We start from the raw sequence: 17,066 nt of genomic DNA, 5'->3' as shown, positions 1-17,066 counted from the left end.
CTCCCACCGCCACTGTGCCACCACCCCGACCAGCCGAGATGGCCCCGGTCGAGGCAGCCGCCCGCAGCCCTAGCCGAATGCGGCCCGCGCCGCCGTGAGGTCAGATCTGGCCGGGCCGCTTGCCGCCGTCCCCGACCCCTGGCTCGCACCACTACTGCCCTCCTTGACCCACGCCGTCCATGACCCGCCCTGCAAGAGGTCAGATCTGGCCGAGCTGCGCCTCGCCAGCCGCCGTCCCCGACTCCAGCAGGCACAACCACTGCGTCACCGCCCGCCACGGGCAGGATCCGGTCAGGGCCGAGCCGGATAATGCTGCCGCTGCCGCGGCGGGGCACACCGCCGCCCATCGCCAGCAGCCCCCGCCGTCGCCGGAACGGCCTTCAACATCGCGCCGCCGTGCCCTGCCAAGTAAGCCTGCCTAAAAGCATTTCTTTTTTACACCTCTTCTCTCGATTTCAAGAGATTACACATCACTGCGAACGAACTTATTCACTCTTCGAAGCCCCTACACTCGGATCTACTTCTGCTACCGAGACTGCTGCTACTGTAAAAGCATCAGGAATAATCTCACCAATGCTCTCTGACACAGCATACCTGCTATCCAAAGACCCCACCTATAATGTCAAGATAGCTCTGTCAACCAACATTGTTTTATAGATCCAACCTTACCAGACGGTGTTTCTCTTATCTTCTCCTGCTTCTGAGCGAAGGCTTGTTGGCTTTGGTTGTTGGCGTGGATTATCTTGTTAAGCTCTGCAGAGATGGTGAGCGTGAAGAAAGGGCACTACCATCAAAGAAAGACAGCTTCTTCCAATTCTTCCAAAGACAAAGTAGAACTTCGTTTTGAGGAGTTTATACCCCGTTCACCGCCGTCCAGCCGATGGCTACTCTGGGATGGATCGAGGTTTCGACCTTCATCAGTCAGGAAAAAGAAGAAGGACCCACTTATTCCACTCGGAGAGACCGAACCAGGCAACAAAAAAAAAAGAAAAACTAAAGGAAGTTCTCTTTCCATTCCAACTAAACTAAGTGAAAAAGGGGGAGAGCCCCTATTATGTATAGGCCGTACTAAGCCAATAGCGAATAACAAACTCTTTCCTGCTCGCTCGACCTTGGCTTTACTTATCCGAACCGAACCTTTTCTTCGGGACGGAGTGGAAGAAGGGCGGAGACTCTTGAACGAGGAAAAGGATCCCTTCGAAAGAATTGACCGAGGAGCCGTATGAGGTGAAAATCTCATGTACGGTTCTGTAAAGGGACAGTAAGGGTGACTTATCTGTCGACTTTTCCGCTATCAACCCCAAAAAATAAAAAAAAACTCGTGATTGGTGTGGAGGGGAAGATCTGCTTATGAAATTGTTCAAGAAAGAGTCGTCTCATTTCCTTACTTCTGCGTTCTTTCGAATTCATTCACTTCGACGGCTGGCGCTACGCTAGCTAGGAGTGTAAACCACGTACGAGCGTGGCGCAAAAAGCGAAATGTTTTGCAGCGAGTCAAGCGTAATACGATCAAAAGGAAATGGGGTCTCCGCATTGAATTGAGAAAAAGCATTACCGGATTGTGGAAGATCAATAGACTCTGCCGTCGATAGACAGAAAGACGCTTCAATTGCCCATTTCTCTGATAAGAATGCCTCTGAGATTCAATCATAAACCACTTTGCCCCGGTTGTATGTAAACCCCCCTTCACCCCCATCCCCTAAAGTGGTAAGAGGGATCAAGAATCCTAATTCTCGCTATTTGGAATGGATCCAATTCTATTGAGTCTGACTCATAGTGATCATTTCTCTTTAGCAAAGAATGACCTTGGTTATCAAAGGATTGAACAACCGGGATCCATTTACTTATGATACCTAGTTGGCATTGATAACAAGGATCTAATTCAAAAGTGCATAAGCAAGCAAGGAACGGAAGGCATGCGCCTTAGCCTGAGCTCAACTCTGAAAAAGAAAAGAGGAGAATCTCTCTAGCTTGTGGAATCACTTCCCTGGATGCTTAGATAGCTCGAGTCTCAGAGTAGATTCGGTAATGTTGAGTCGATCTAGTATGGAAAATTCCTCGTTGTGCGCTCGCCTTTTGCCTGCTTCTGCTTCATCTGCAGATCGGATTCCTTCCCCAGAGTTCTTACTTGAGCAGTTAGAGAGCAAGCAGCGGCTCATCAAACCTTTCTGTTTCGGTTACAGCTCAAGCGGTTTGTTTTCAAGTAAGGTACTCAAGCAAGCTTTCCTCCTGAAGACAGAGTTTCGGGTGAGCTAGCAAAGAAAGTCAGCAGTTAACCGGCTGTAACTTGCTTCATCCGGCATTATAAGTAATCAATGAGATTTTCTTCCTCGAGAACAAAAAGCTACACGAGGAGAGCCCACCCGAGCCGAGTATCTTGTTAGAGTAGTAGATTCCGCGCTCGAGATGATGTGTGTGACCGGGCAGGTATAGATTCCTGTCCTTTTCTATAGAAATAGGCTTGGTCAAGTGCTTAAAAAAGAGGTGACCCGAATGATTTCAATGAATTGCTATTTGGTCAGATTGGGCGCCGCGCAAGCACGCGAGGAGGCTGCCCCGCGCCAGCCCTCCCTGTGCGAAGGGTGAGATGGCCCGCCGCCGCCGGCCGGGCTTTGCCCGGCGGCACGCTCCGGTGACGGCGGGGGGAGGAGATCGAGGGGGAAGGGGGCTATTTGCGGCCGGTCGAGGGAATCACCCCCCCCCCCCCCTCGCGGGAGCGGGTTGGGCGAGGGGGAGGGGAATCCTTCATACAATACATATTTGTGAAGTTGGTATCTTCATCTCCTTTGTTGATAAGCTGAATGTTTTGTTCCAGGAATATTCCTCACTTTGCAAAGGTGAAGGTTATGAAAAAGCCTGGTGGCCACTGGGAAGAACTACAGATTCATCACAGGTGAACTTTGATGTCTTCCAGTTCACTACAGTGCATTTTATTCTATTCTTGTATACTGTAATTTAAGCCTACATGCTTACAAGCATGATGGGAATTTTTGGTCACCCTGCTCTTCTGTTCTGTCTTCCAACATACTCTTTGTGGTCTACTTATATCATGACACCATTTCTGTAATATTCTTGGGTAGTAGATGGAGTTGTAATCTATGCTACTTTACCTCTTGCAGCATTCGATCAATCGTCTGTGTGAACCTACCTAGTTTTTCTGGAGGTTTGAATCCATGGGGCGAACCTGGTGCAAGGAAAATAAATGTGAGTTCCGATGCGCCATGCCCCATCAATTTTTGTTTGAGCTGCATGTTGATATGATTCACATGTTTTCCGTGACAATGTGCAGACGGAGTTCACGCTGCCTTACGTCGATGATGGCCTTATTGAGGTTGTCGGGTTCCGCGATGCTTGGCACGGGCTGGTTCTGTTGGCTCCTAATGGGCACGGCCATCGCCTTGCACAGGTATGAAGTGTTTCTTTTGTTCCTCCTGTCCCGTTGGCATCTCACAACTGAATATTGGACGAGATTGCTTGCTGCAGTGCATTAATGCGTTTTGCAACTTCATGCATCAAAACTCTCTTCTTCCCATCCTGCAATATCATGCTGACATCTTGCAAAACCAGACCCACAGGATCCGCTTCGAGTTCCACAAAGGCGTGGTGGACCACACGTTCATGAGGGTCGATGGGGAGCCGTGGAAGCAGCCCCTCCCAAAGGACGATGACACTATTGTCATTGAGATCTCACACCAAGGCCAGGTGACCATGCTAGCAAACGAACCCTGCAAGTCAATGAGCCTCAGTGACCCGTTGTCGTCACACGGCCACAGCGACCGCAGTGACGAACACAAGAACGACGTGGATGACGAGGAGTGGGAGGATGGCAGGAGGAAGTTTGGGGCCGCGGAAACCTTCAAGCTCCCTGATGAGATCGACATTGCTCATCTCAGCTGAGCTGCATATCCATTCTTATGGCAAACATCATATCTTGCCGGTTCACAATATTTGTCCAGTAAAGTGATATCACTATATGCAAATAGCTTCATGCAAAACCCTGTATAGCTGGAGTTTAGTGAACCAAGCGCGGAGCAGCTATTTTTATTTACTAATGCAACTTTGTATAGATTCAGAATCTTGATAGAAATGTGCAACTTATTCCTTACAGAATTGTACTCTATTTTCTATAAGTCCGTTGCCTCATTAATTTAGAGGGCAGATGTTGGAGTGAGGCTTTTTGGCTCTTGGGCTCCATGGAGCCCAGAATTTTCAAAGTATTTTTTAAGTTCCATTTTTTTTGAAAATAAATACACAAGTACTCCCTCCGTTCCTAAATATTTGTCTTTCTAGACATTTCAAATGACTACTATATACGGATGTATGTAGACATATTTTAGAATGTAGATTCACTCATTTTGCTCTGTATGTAGTCACTTGCTGAAATGCCTAGAAAGACAAGTATTTAGAAACGGAGGGAGTACTTGTAGATGTATACTGTATGTGTGAAAATTTTCATGTGGTTCAAGCACAAAGTTCAAAGACTTGCATTAATCATAAAAAACTCATCAACTAAGTAGTGGCTCACGACATTACTAGAGCATAGTACAACAAGCCAAGTATCCCATGGAGTTTGAATGGTAGGTTCAAGACCATCGTTCGCACCCGGCCGCATCAATGACGCTAGTCTATAATGGTTACATGAGAATAAAACTAATCAGTTTCATCTTTTAATTAGAATCCCTCCAAAAAGTTACGAAAACACTAACGTCCACACGATGTGACAACATTCCAACTCACCCACATGTCTGAATCACCGTACAGTTAAGTTTGCACGAATCTTGTCACACCGAGGCAATTTTCGTGTGCCACGTAGGATAAGGCTGGTGTGTGGGCGTTGGAGAGGTCGCCCACACGCCTCACAGCACGCGGTTGCCAGCTGCGCTGTGTGGGCGAACTAGTTTCTGCCCACACAGCCACCACCTAGTCCACGCACGTGTGGGCGAACTGCTTTTCACCCACACGACAATCGTACGTTGTTGGATGACAACTGCAGTTGCGCGTACATGACAACTAGGTAAATACACATGGCAATTATGATTCGTTTGCTAGAGGCAACTACGGTTGCGCGTACGTGGCAATCAGGTAAACATACATGGCAATTATGATTAACCACACGTGGCAACTAGGTAAACACACACGACAACTATTGTTTGACCATATGTGGCAATTCGTTAATCACACACGACAACTATGGTTTGATTATACGCGGCAACTACCATAAATTAGACATGGCAACTATAGTTAACCAAAACAGAGAGAGTTGCCATGCTTTTACAACCATATTTACCATCCCGGATAACTACATCTGCCATCCCGGATGGCAACTAAATCATCAACCCGCGGGTACCTATTGTATCTGCGTCAGGACGTGTGGGCATATTTTGCTTCGTGCCACACGCGCAGGGTGGGGATGCGTAGTACTTGTTGGCCGTGTGATACAAAGTAGCTGCGTCCACACGTGTGGGCAATTCTACTGTTCACCCATACACAGCCCGTGTGGGCTGCCCCCCTACTCATGCCACACACGGTGTGTGGGCGAATACCTATTTATGCCACACGTGTGGTGAAAGAAAGCCAAAGGTTCGTTTTAAACAATGAGTACATTATCCTATCTTCAAATAGCAATAGCTACTTTGCATGTAAATCCTTAGTGACAAGAATGATCTAAAACTGAAGCCAAAAAATCACAGCTATTGAAATAGACTCTCCTTCTGTGTTTCCATCAATTTCCAGTACTAAACCAAAGATAATATCCTCAAGATATATCATTGAAACAAGTGCCACCCAAATCCTATAACTTCTAACAAAATATAAGTGAAGCACAGAAAGTTATAGCCGCATATCACCAATTTTGTTACTCCAACAGATAAAAGTGAAGCACAACAAGTAAAATAGCAAAGCCAAGCACCTCCATAAAGATGCAAACGAACAGGGGTGATGATTACATTTATTCAAAATAAGAAAAGGACACTCTACGATTATGCAAACAAAGCAAAACTAGATAAGAGGGGGGGGGGGGGTCATATAATAGTTGTTGAAATGGATATAAAAAGGACACTCCAAGATTATGCAAACAAAGCAAAACATTAGCTGGACACACAGATGCACCGGGTATGTATCCAGCCCACCTGAAAATACATTAGCTTTCTTTTTAGAGGGGGTAAAAAAATATATTAGTTGAACGACTGCACGGACGCACGGTGTACCCAGCCCACCTGAAATCTATATCCATACATATCTTTATCTTTATCTATATCTTTACCTACTAAAATATGGACAAACATTTGTGTTTGCCCGTCACATAAATTGCCCTCAAAGTTGTAAAATATCACCCATCGATGCCACCTGTAAGTGACAAAAAAAACATTCCCTTTGATGGAAAAAATGCTTCGTTTCGCAAGGGGAGACCCGTCTGGGCCAGCCCACAAGTACTAGATAAATATAAATACTTTTGGTGCAATATTGAGGAATTTAACTCGCAACCAACACCTTGCGGAGGCATATTGCTAGCCAGTGAAGCCTATGCATATTTGTGACTATTATGCCATGCAAAAGTTTAAGAATTAACTGCAGGGGCAGACTGGAATATTATTTGACTTTTTTCAAAACACTTCTTGAAATTCAGAATAATTCTTTTTAATTCCGAACAATTTTTAACAAACCCATTTTTAAAAAATGTGAACAATGTTTCAATTGTGCATAAATTTAAACTATGGGAACTTTTTTTCATTTGTGAACAAGTTTTGTAAGATGGGAACATTTTTCTAATTCTTGGACAAAAGTTTGAAAACGGGAACATTTCTTTGAATTTTTGGACAAAATTTGAAATCAAGAACATTTTTTTGAAATTCTAATATTTTTTTTAAAAAATAGAATAATTATTTAAACAGTTGAACTTTTTTATATTCCTGTACATTTTTTATTTTGTGATTTTTTTTTGAAAACATGAACATTTTTTTAAAATTCTTTTGTAAAGCATCATTTTTGAAAATTCCGAACACTTTTGAAAAACACATACATTTTTTGAAATTTTTAATAAAGCTTAAAATTTCCAAACAATTATTTAAATTTATGAACAAAAAGGCCAGCCCATTTTAGATCGCTTGGTGTGCTCTGTGTGTGTTTGGTCAACTCCTTGACACAGAGAGCGTCTTATAGGATTTTCCGCCCTCGAACCCGTCTCATTTTTTTTTTGTCTCATTTTTTCTTAGAACCCGTCTCATTGTTCTAAGAAAAAGCGAACCCCTCTCGTACCTTCCGATTCCCTTCACCACACCACACCCCGTTGCCTCCCATGCCACTGCATCGCGAGGCCGTGCTCGATGACATCCACGGGTAGCTCCTGGGAAAGTCAGCCGAGGTGCAAGACCTCAAGGAGAAGCTCACTGCGCAATTCCACCTATCCAAGGAGCACCATCACGGCACCTTGGCCACAGATGGCCCCCCGACAACGTAACTGCTCGGCGATGCAGGCTCACCTCCGCATGGCCGCCAGTGGTGCAACTCTCTCCTTGATCCTAGCCAACAACGTGACCGCAGTGTGCGGCGACGGAGACGATGTGACAAAGACATACTTCAACACCTAAGCCCTTTACAACCACATCTCATACCCTGTCTCTCGTGGTCGCTCATGTTGCCTTTCTCTATAGACTCCTCACCGCTAACAGCCGCCATGTCGCCATCATCATTAGGCCACCCGCTGGTTGCATCTTTTTCCATGGTTGTAACCTCTCGACAATAGGAGCAATCCCATTGTTGGCATAGAGCCTGAAAATCCTTTGCCTCTCCTTACCGTCCAAACATGAAACCTTGATATTTGATTAAGCTCAACAACTGCTATTCAACTGACCTGATATAACTAGGGTAATCTTCTTTGCACACTCCTTAGAGAGAGAAAAAATATTCTTCATGTTACGTGCAAACTCTCTTAGCATGTTTCTAAAGGTCAGAAAGAATTTTGTAATCACTAATGTACATTTGGTAACTTAATTACCAATTAAACACCAATTTTGTATTCATTTACTTTTTTTAGTTTGTGTGTGTAAATGTATGATCCTCATGATTTTGGGTTCTCAATAATATATCAACTAATGAAGGTAATAACTCCTTACACTTGGTTAACTAATTCAAAAGGAAGAGACAGAGTATCTCGATGATGCAGCAAAATGCGGTCCTAGTCATTGGCGATTACGATTCTTTTTTGCTCCCGTTGCAACGCACGAGTTCTTTTGCTTAGTCCATAACAATAATCATCTGGATGTGCCGTGCACTCCACCCTCCATACCATGATCACACGAGAACAGATTAGCAATATTGTTGCCAGATGTATAATGATCAGAAAAGAGGCCGGGCTTAAAATGCGGTGCGAGCAATACCGCCACAACGCGACATGAAACCAAAAGCCTCCCTATGAAGAAAGGAAAGCCTTGCCGGTGCACGACACGACGCTCGCCAAATCAGGATCGGCATGGCATGCCGTGCACTCCACCAGCGCGCGCACAGTGCCACGCAATGGCCGCATCCATCGATCACGCAGACGGATCAGCCAGCCAGCCTTGCAAGGCGCACACTGCCATTTTGAAGCTACGCTGCACGATGCGCTTCGTCCTCTCCGTTGGCGCCAAATACAGTACACGCCACTGCGAAAATGGAAGCTCTGCCACCCTGAAAAAGCCCCGCAGGCCCCCTCCCCTGCCAAAGCACTCGCTCGCCCCGCGCCGCTTGTCCAAGATTTCCTCCTCCCTCTTCCACCGCTGACCACCGCTCCACTCATGGACGGCGACCGGGTCCGGGCGCGCCGGTGGGTGGACGAGGAGGCGGAGGAGCGGCCGCTGAAGGTGGTGTTCGCGTCGCCGGCGGAGCACTTCACGGACTCGGCGCCGATCGGGAACGGCAGCCTCGGCGCCATGGTTTGGGGCGGCGTCGCCTCCGAGAAGCTCCAGCTCAACCGTACGTACCAGCTACCTCCCCCGTTGCCTAAGCTTTTGCCATTCCTTTCCCTGTTCATGACGGTTGTTTCAAACGGAGCACGTACTGGAATCAGCAAACAGAGTGTTGTGACTCGTGACTCGTCCAAGAACGGCACCTGGAGGGTGTTCGACGAAACTCCCTAACCAAACCACCCTCCCTTATATGATTATGTATCATGGCAACTTGGCAAGTGAAAGGATGATAAAAGTAACCATAATTGTTTTTGCAGTTGACACTCTCTGGAGCGGTGTGCCGGGAGATTACACCGACCCGAAAGCACCTGCCGCCCTTGCCGCCGTCAGGAAGCTCGTCGATGAAGGACGGTTTGTGGATGCCACCAGCGCGGCTTCGGGCCTTTTCGGTGGTCTAACAGAGGTATGCTATATGCCACGGTGTTCTGCTTTGCACGTCGGAGCATGCTATTGATTGTCGTGTCGCGGTGAGGCCAGACCTAGCACCATGAATTCCTTGATCCTTGCCGTCGTTGAGTATTGTTCCGAATTATGATATGATGCATCTTACTGCACATTAAATGTGTGCTTTACTTTGTTATGGTTGGGCCTTTGGTTGACGATATATGCAACATTTTAGCCTTTACTGCACCATGGCTGTATGGTCCGTCGGCAAAAAAAATGTTGGAAGAGACCTTTTTTTTCTTACTTGTAAAAACCACTTAAGGTAAAAGGTCATTGTTTCGTTAACCTGTTATAAGTTGAAAAGTAGCATGCTTATTTCCAAAAATAGCATATCCTAGCCAAAGAAATTGAACTAAACTTACCATTGATTTTCAAGTTGAAAGTTATTGTTGCAAGATGCAGTATTACACATCTGCAATAGAAGTTCATAACACTATCTTATATTGATGCTATGAAGGTCTACAAACCTCTTGGAGATATGAATCTAGAGTTTGACACATCCAATCAGGAGTATAGTTCCTACAAAAGGGAGCTTGATCTGCATACTGCTACCACAATTATCACGTACAACATTGGAGAAGTTCAGTACACAAGGGAGCACTTCTGCTCAAATCCACACCAGGTCATTGTTACCAAAATTTCAGCAAACAAACCAGAACATGTATCATTGACTTTATCGTTAAATAGTAAGTTAAACCACAGAGTTCGTGTAATGAATGCAAATGAGATGATCATGGATGGCACCTGTCCAGTACAAGGACACAAGCTACAAGAAAATGAAGCCAACGATGCTACTGGTATCGGGTTTGCAGCTGTCCTTAGCCTGCAGATGAGCGGCACTGCTGCAAAAGTAGCAGTTCTAAATGATCAAAGTTTGAGAATTGACAATGCAGATTGGGTTCTTTTGCGGGTTACAGCTGCTTCCTCATTCAATGGGCCTCTTGTGAATCCGTCAGACTCAAAACTGGATCCTGAATCAGCTGCTCTGAGGGTCATGAATATGATTAGGAATCTCACATTTGATCAGCTCAAAGCTGCTCATTTGAAAGATTACCAGGGTCTTTTTCACCGTGTTAGTCTGCGGCTATCACAAGCAGCAGCTATAGAAAAAATAAACATGAAAGAAGTTGGTGATGCCGTCAAGACTACAGCAGAAAGAGTGAATGGTTTTCGAAGCGACGAGGATTCTTCTTTGGTTGAACTTCTCTTCCAATATGGTCGATATCTGCTCATTTCATGCTCTCGACCTGGAACGCAGATATCTAATCTGCAAGGAATTTGGAATCAAGATCTCTTTCCTGGATGGGAGTAAGTTATTCTTATGTCTAAAGTTATTGCATCGATATCCTTTATTTTTCATTTCCCTTATCTGTTTTTTATATGTGAGGCAGTAACTACCTACTCTAATACATGCACTTGCTGATGAATTGACTATTAAAATATCTGACTTGCTAACTAAGGCAACTGGGAGATATTGCTAGGGGCTGCATTTTCTCTTTTTTGTTTGTGATCCATACTGTTTTAATTTTGCAGGTGTGCTCCGCACCTCAACATAAATCTTCAGATGAATTATTGGCCAACACTTCCTTGCAACCTTACTGAATGCCAAGAACCACTACTTGATTTCATAGCATCTCTTGCAGTTAACGGAACTAAGACTGCAAAAGTAAGTTCTACTGCTTTCAATATTTGATTTTAGTGAAACAGTGAGGTTACCACAAATATGAGTAGCATGAGAATAGAATTGTAATACCTTGCGGAGTTATACTAGGGAAAAATATGTCATATGCCACCAGACAACACATGGCCAACTTTGTAAAGGCATCACTGAAATCTACTTACTGAACAGTTTAATTTCTTAGGTCCCACGACAGTTGCTAGAGATGTGTTATCTCGCCGCGGGAGCTAAACACACACACACACACATACACACATCTGCATGTCGCACACAAAAATAAAAATAGGTTGACAGTAGACTATCTGATTTAGATCCATGACACAAAGGTAGACAGGTAGTCACTGAACTTTAGATTTTGTTCTGACTGCTAAGTCCTGCAAACAGTATGTTTGTTTATGATAATTGTGCTTATACTTGTTAACTCTAAACTGAGGCGAAGTTACCTAGACGAGATCAGTGTCTTTCTTCCATTCATAACATCCTTAACGTGTAGAAGAATCAAAACATCTGATTGCTGGGGGAATTCTTTGTTTGTGACAGATCAATTACCAAGCAAGTGGCTGGGTAACTCACCACGTCTCAGACATATGGGCAAAATCATCAGCTTACAATGAAGATGCCAGGTTCTCAGTGTGGCCAATGGGGGGTGCCTGGCTTTGTACGCATCTTTGGGAGCACTACCAGTATTTATTGGACAAAGTAAGAAACAGATATGCTTTAATGTTGTTAGCTCATATAAATATTCTTACTACCTCATATTATTTTGCAAATATAGTCTGGTTACAACGTCTCAATGTTTTGCAAGTTTTATGTTACCACATTGTTATTCTCTTATTGTGCAACTTGTCTTCGATTCGTTACTACCTTGATACTCACATAATTATGGGGTTCTGCAACACCGGAGTGTTTTCTGAAACTATATTTCTTGTTAAAACTGTATCAAGGATGTCCCAGTGTTCCTACAGCAGTATCATTTGGCATCTCACAGTTTTGAAATTCTTGTTATTCTTTTATGTTTCTTCTAGGACTTTTTGAAGAACACTGCATATCCATTGTTGGAAGGATGTGCGCTGTTTCTGACTGATTGGTTGATTGAGGGACCTCGAGGTCTTTTGGAAACAAACCCCTCTACTTCTCCCGAGCATGTTTTCATTGCTCCAGGGAGTGGTGGTCAGCAAGCTAGTGTAAGCTATTCAACTACAATGGATATCGCAATCATCCGAGAGATATTCTCGGCAGTCATTTCTTCTGCAGAGGTAACAATTGATGCCCTAACTGGTTATAACAATGTAAAATGTAATCAGAAAGATAAAAATATATGCTGGTGTAGTTTTTTTTGTTTGTGTTTGTGAAATGTGTGTTGACTCGATCATCTCTCAAACATAATATTTTGATGCTACTACGCAACAGATTTTAGGAAAATCTGATACTCCTCTGGTCCAGAAGATCAAGGAAGCGCTTCCAAGGCTCCCTCAGAATACGATTGCTGAAGATCAAACACTCATGGAATGGGTAAATGCTCAAGCTCTGCTTGGGTTTGGATTTATTTCTATTATAATTCGACTCACATCTTGGTTTTTTTCACGGAGGCACAAGATTTTAAGGACCCTGAAGTTACCCATCGGCACCTGTCACATCTCTTCGGTCTTTATCCTGGTCATACTATAACCATGCAGAGAAATCCTGAGATTTGCGAAGCTATTTCTAATAGTCTTCACAAACGAGGTTTGCATAACACTTACTAATAAAGGGACATTTCTCCTCAAATCGGAAGTTAATACATCGTTGTTTCTTACTAGGGGAAGATGGACCTGGATGGTCAAGCACGTGGAAGATGGCTTTGTGGGCGCGCCTTCTTAACAGCGAAAATGCATACAGAATGATCCTAAAGTTAATCACGTTGGCTCCACCTGGTGAAAAAGTTGGGTTCGAAGGAGGACTGTACACCAATCTGTGGACAGCACACCCACCATTCCAGATCGATGGAAACTTTGGGTACGAAATGTTCTTACTTTTTCAGTATACGATATATGCTTCATTCTGTCTGATCAGTTTGACAGTTTCCGGGTTGCGTAATTACCAATTAACCAACTCTGAAAGTAACATTAGCATCTCCAATTCTGTACTGTCTTGCACATTCGCAGCTGCGATCGCTGAAATGTTGCTTCAGAGCACTCCCACTGACCTGCATCTACTGCCCGCGCTTCCACGCGACAAGTGGCCTGAAGGGTGTGTCAAAGGGCTGAGGGCCCGGGGTGACACCACTGTCAGCATCTTCTGGGAGAAAGGGGAGCTCCAGGAAGCAGTGCTGTGGTTTAACAACAGAAACAATTCAGCTTTACGGTTGCATTATGGCGGGCAAGTTGCCGAAGCCACAGTGGAAGCTGGTCACGTTTACAGGTTCAATGGGTTTTTACAGTGTGTCGAGATATGGCCCCTTGACAAATGCCCATTTTAATGTGTGTGTGTGTGTGTGGCTTCTTCATTGTGTATGGACATATGTATATGAGTTGCTGTGTGGATAATAATTTAAGGCGTGTGGCTTGATTAAGAATAATGAGTTGGTGTGTGGGTAATAACGCCCCCTCGGGCTCTCGCGACCGCGTCGCCCCCACGGGCGACCGGCCGCGCCCCGGCTCCTCCTCCGCCAGCTCCCCCTCTTTCCCCCCTCCCCGTCGCCGTCGCCGGTGTTCGCCGCCGGGCCTGGCCCGGGCGACGCTGGTGGCGGCGGCCCCCGGCCATTCCCCTCTCGGTTGCTCTCCGGCGCGGGGCGGAGGACGCCGGGGGGTGTTCCCTAGGCGGCGGGGCTTCCTAGCGCGGTGCGGGAGATCGGCTGGACGGCGGCGTCGCCGTTGGCGGCGGGGTGGCGCGGCCAGGCGGCGCCCGCTCGGCCCAGATCTGGGCCCTTCGGGCCCCATCTGGGTCTGGGCGGGCCGACGGCGGGGCGGGTCGACGGCGTGGGAGCAGCGATGGGCATTGGGGTGCTGGCGCTGCCCTGCTGCAGTGTGGCCGGCGGGGCTTAGCGGGCCCGATTCGGGCCTGGGCGGGCCAGGGGTGGCCTGGTATGCCCTGCTGCTGCGTCCGGACAGCGACCGCGACGGTGCCGGAGGCTCAAGCCTCCTGCACGACGGCGAAGGAGGTGGTTCCCTCCCGCGCGGCTACGGCGCTGCTGCTCCCATCGTCCAACGCCTCCTCCTCGTTCTCTTGGCCTCGTGGTGGCGATCTCAGTGAGGCGGCATGGGTGGCGTTGCAACCGCGGTGGCGCATGCTGGTGGGCGGTGGGCGGCGAGCTGGTTGGTTGGCTTCGATCCGGTTGGGCGGTGGGGTTTGGAGTTGGGAGAAATCCTTGCCGGATCTTCCGGCTCCGGTGCGGTGACGCCTGCGGGTGCCACCATTCCTCCCTGGAGGGTGTCGGTGGTCTTCATTCCCCTCTTCCCTCCGTGTGCCGGGGGAAACCCTAGGATACGTCCGGGCAGCAGCGTCGTCAGCGTCGTTTCCTTCCTGGAGGTGCTGCTTGGTACACGGAGGATCGGAGCCTAGGATCGTGGTGGGTAGATTTCGGAGGGCGCAGCGGTTGTAGGTCATTCGCGTCTGTCGAGCTGCCGGTGCTGGCATTGTTTCTTTTTCTTTTTTTTTGGCTTGTTGTGCTGCTCGCCCCAGCGTTTGCTCTATAATCGGTGTTGGTGCTTTGGAATACAAAGCGAGGGGGATCCTTTTTCGGTGTGGGTAATAACTGTATGTATTGGCTTGGCTATCATGTGTGGGCATATGAATGAGTTGGTGTGTGATACATTTGGTGTATGGATACTATTTCTCCTTGTTCTCAGTAAACAGTCAATGTTTGATACTATTTCGACCTGTTCTTAGTAAACAGTCAATGTTTGGAAACATACATAGCCTAGAATGATTTCCTTGTAAATGTATGCCTTATTTGATTTTTGAAGCAAACAGATTAACCTTTGTCTGGATGAGATGAGACGAGTTTAACCTGAAGCAGGGTACACCATAACATAACCCACAAAGACCAAACCAGTAACATGTCTAGTCAGAAATCCTAGAGAAAACTTTAAATATGGTCTGCAAGTGTGTATGTCACCAAATTCAGACTGCTAATTAATCGGGGTATGATTTGACTGCTAATTAAACAAAGTCATTGATAGTGTACAGAGTCCATAGTAAGTGACTGACGATATATACCGCCCAGAGTGTTAGACCCTGACCTACAGGTGAGTGACAAATGTTATTAGCCCTAAGCGTGACCACCAAACCCTAATCAGAAAAGCAATAGCGTATCCTCTCCATCCAAGCCATGTCGAGCATTTTAAGTTGCTTCACATGTTAGCTTTCCGCACCTTATGGAGGTTTTGTCGCAGAAGTTGATGGCTTGACGCCTCAGCATTTTCTCTTTTCCGTTGGAACACCTTTTCTAATAATGCTCCCAAAGTTCAAGGCTTTTTTATTTTGCTATTATAGTGTTTTTAATTTCTCTTGCTTGCCACTGCTGAACAGAACACTAAACACACAATTCAAACTGGAAAGAAAACTAAAAAAGAACTAAAAAAACATGCCCCCGATGTTAGTTTACTGTAAAATGGTTGTTTTGCTCACCAGGCTCCTCCCCGGTGAGGATCGCCTCCTTTAGTTCTTCTAGTGTGTACCATCATGTTTTAAGCAGTCATTTCCACCGTCGGATGGATGTTTTCCACGGCGATCCCTCTAGGTTCAGAGAGAGGGAAGCTCTCCCACCACGTCCTTGTTCTCCTAAACTCATAACTCATCAACAACGTTGTAGTTATTTTCTTTGGTTGCTGATTCACAATATTTTTTGCTCCGAAGGAGCGGTACCCGGGTTCACAGCTAAATTTGCCCATTTTACAACTATATAAGCCTTTTTTTGCGAATCTACTACCACTATAAAAGAAAGAGAGGGCGAAGAACCAGATTATCCTATCCATCGAAACTGCAATCTGATGGTCTACATCCCTCCAGCATACTAAATGTGTTTTACGCTTTAATTACCCACCATGCCATTACTATAAAAGGAAGAGAAGCCAGATCCAACTTATAATCTGAACCGTCTAATGACATCATCAACGGCCTAAATACATCGTTAACGAAATAGTCTTCGTTAACGAAACGCTAATCCCCCGCTTCGTCTCACCCCGCACGTCCTCTGTTCAACAACCGCTCGCCCCGCCACTTCGCCCCACCTTCCCTTCACACCGCTCGCCCCGGCCCCCTTCACGCCGCCGCCGCCGCCAGCGGCTTCGCCCCGACTCACCTTCACGCTCACGCCGCTCGCCCCGGCCTCCTTCACGCAGCGGCCGCCGCCAGCGGCTTCGCCCCGACTCACCTTCACGCTCACGCCGATCGCCCCGGCCCCCTTCACGCAGCCGCCGCCGCCAGCGGCTTCGCCCCAACTCCCCATCACGCCATTGCCGCCAGGCGCTTGCCCCGGCCCCCTTCACGTCGCCGCCCTTCCGCGTCCACCGCTCGCCCCGCCGCCCTTCGCTCAGCCAACTGCTCTGCCCCTCCACACCCGCCGCGCAGCCCCACAACCTCTTCTCGAAGCCACCCACCCAGCCCCGCCGCACACTCTGCGCCGCCCCGACGAACCCCTACGCATCAACGACGAGAAGAAGAAAAAGGGCGACGCCGAGGAGGCGCAGAGTGACTGTAGTGGAGACGACATGGTGAGCAGGGAGGCCGCACACGCCCTCGATCCGGCCGACCAGGGGTTGGCGCCGCTTGGTAGGGGCACTAGCAGCACGCCCCCGACGTGGACGCCTCCGGCCCTGGACGATTTGAACCGTCCCTCCTATTTTCTGCTCGGCAGGGGCAGTAGCACGCCTCTGACGCGGACGCCTCCCACCATGTGGTTGCCGGATGCCCTAGGGTTGCTGTCGATGCCTTGCGACCTGCTGCTGCTGGTTGCTGCAAAAGCAAACTGAATATCCTGCTGTTGCTGGCTGCTGCAGACGCAAACTGAATTTCGTGTTGTT

The 17,066-nt window shown here is 47.0% G+C and overlaps 2 protein-coding genes across 3 annotated transcripts in view; both read left to right on the top strand.

Moving 5' to 3' along the window:
- LOC119327863 (diacylglycerol kinase 5-like) overlaps positions 1-4,142 on the top strand; it is a 54,453-nt gene extending 50,311 nt beyond the window's left edge. The window contains exons 10-13 of the mRNA XM_037600938.1: positions 2,816-2,893; positions 3,120-3,204; positions 3,290-3,406; positions 3,568-4,142. Coding sequence (XP_037456835.1) covers positions 2,816-2,893; positions 3,120-3,204; positions 3,290-3,406; positions 3,568-3,897 — 610 coding nt within the window. The 3' untranslated portion in view covers positions 3,898-4,142. The remainder of the gene's footprint in view (positions 1-2,815; positions 2,894-3,119; positions 3,205-3,289; positions 3,407-3,567) is intronic.
- A 4,510-nt stretch (positions 4,143-8,652) lies between these two features.
- Positions 8,653-13,351, top strand: LOC119331965 (alpha-L-fucosidase 2-like). Of its 2 annotated transcripts, none has more exons than XM_037605144.1 (10): positions 8,653-8,949; positions 9,200-9,345; positions 9,844-10,694; positions 10,920-11,052; positions 11,605-11,763; positions 12,090-12,320; positions 12,475-12,576; positions 12,654-12,789; positions 12,870-13,059; positions 13,209-13,351. In XM_037605144.1, exons 1-10 carry the CDS (start codon positions 8,772-8,774, stop codon positions 13,219-13,221), a joined length of 2,139 nt encoding a protein of 712 aa, XP_037461041.1. In that variant the 5' UTR covers positions 8,653-8,771; the 3' UTR covers positions 13,222-13,351. The 2 variants fall into 2 exon arrangements, with proteins under 2 accessions (XP_037461041.1, XP_037461040.1); XM_037605143.1 differs by having other exon boundaries at positions 8,656-8,949; positions 12,864-13,059.
- Positions 13,352-17,066: the final 3,715 nt, after the last annotated feature.

This window comes from Triticum dicoccoides, chromosome 7A (assembly GCF_002162155.2).
Source record: "Triticum dicoccoides isolate Atlit2015 ecotype Zavitan chromosome 7A, WEW_v2.0, whole genome shotgun sequence".
NCBI lineage: Eukaryota > Viridiplantae > Streptophyta > Magnoliopsida > Poales > Poaceae > Triticum > Triticum dicoccoides.
Note: the sequence above shows the minus strand (reverse complement) of the source record. Positions and strands in the feature narration are given on the sequence as shown.

Coding starts and splice junctions, on each gene's coding strand:
- LOC119331965 (XM_037605143.1), top strand. CDS start 8,772: ATGGACGGCGACCGGGTCCGGGCGCGCCGGTGGGTGGACGAGGAGGCG. Junction 11,053..11,604: donor ACGGAACTAAGACTGCAAAA/GTAAGTTCTACT, acceptor TGTTTGTGACAG/ATCAATTACCAAGCAAGTGG. Junction 12,790..12,863: donor TAATAGTCTTCACAAACGAG/GTTTGCATAACA, acceptor GTTTCTTACTAG/GGGAAGATGGACCTGGATGG.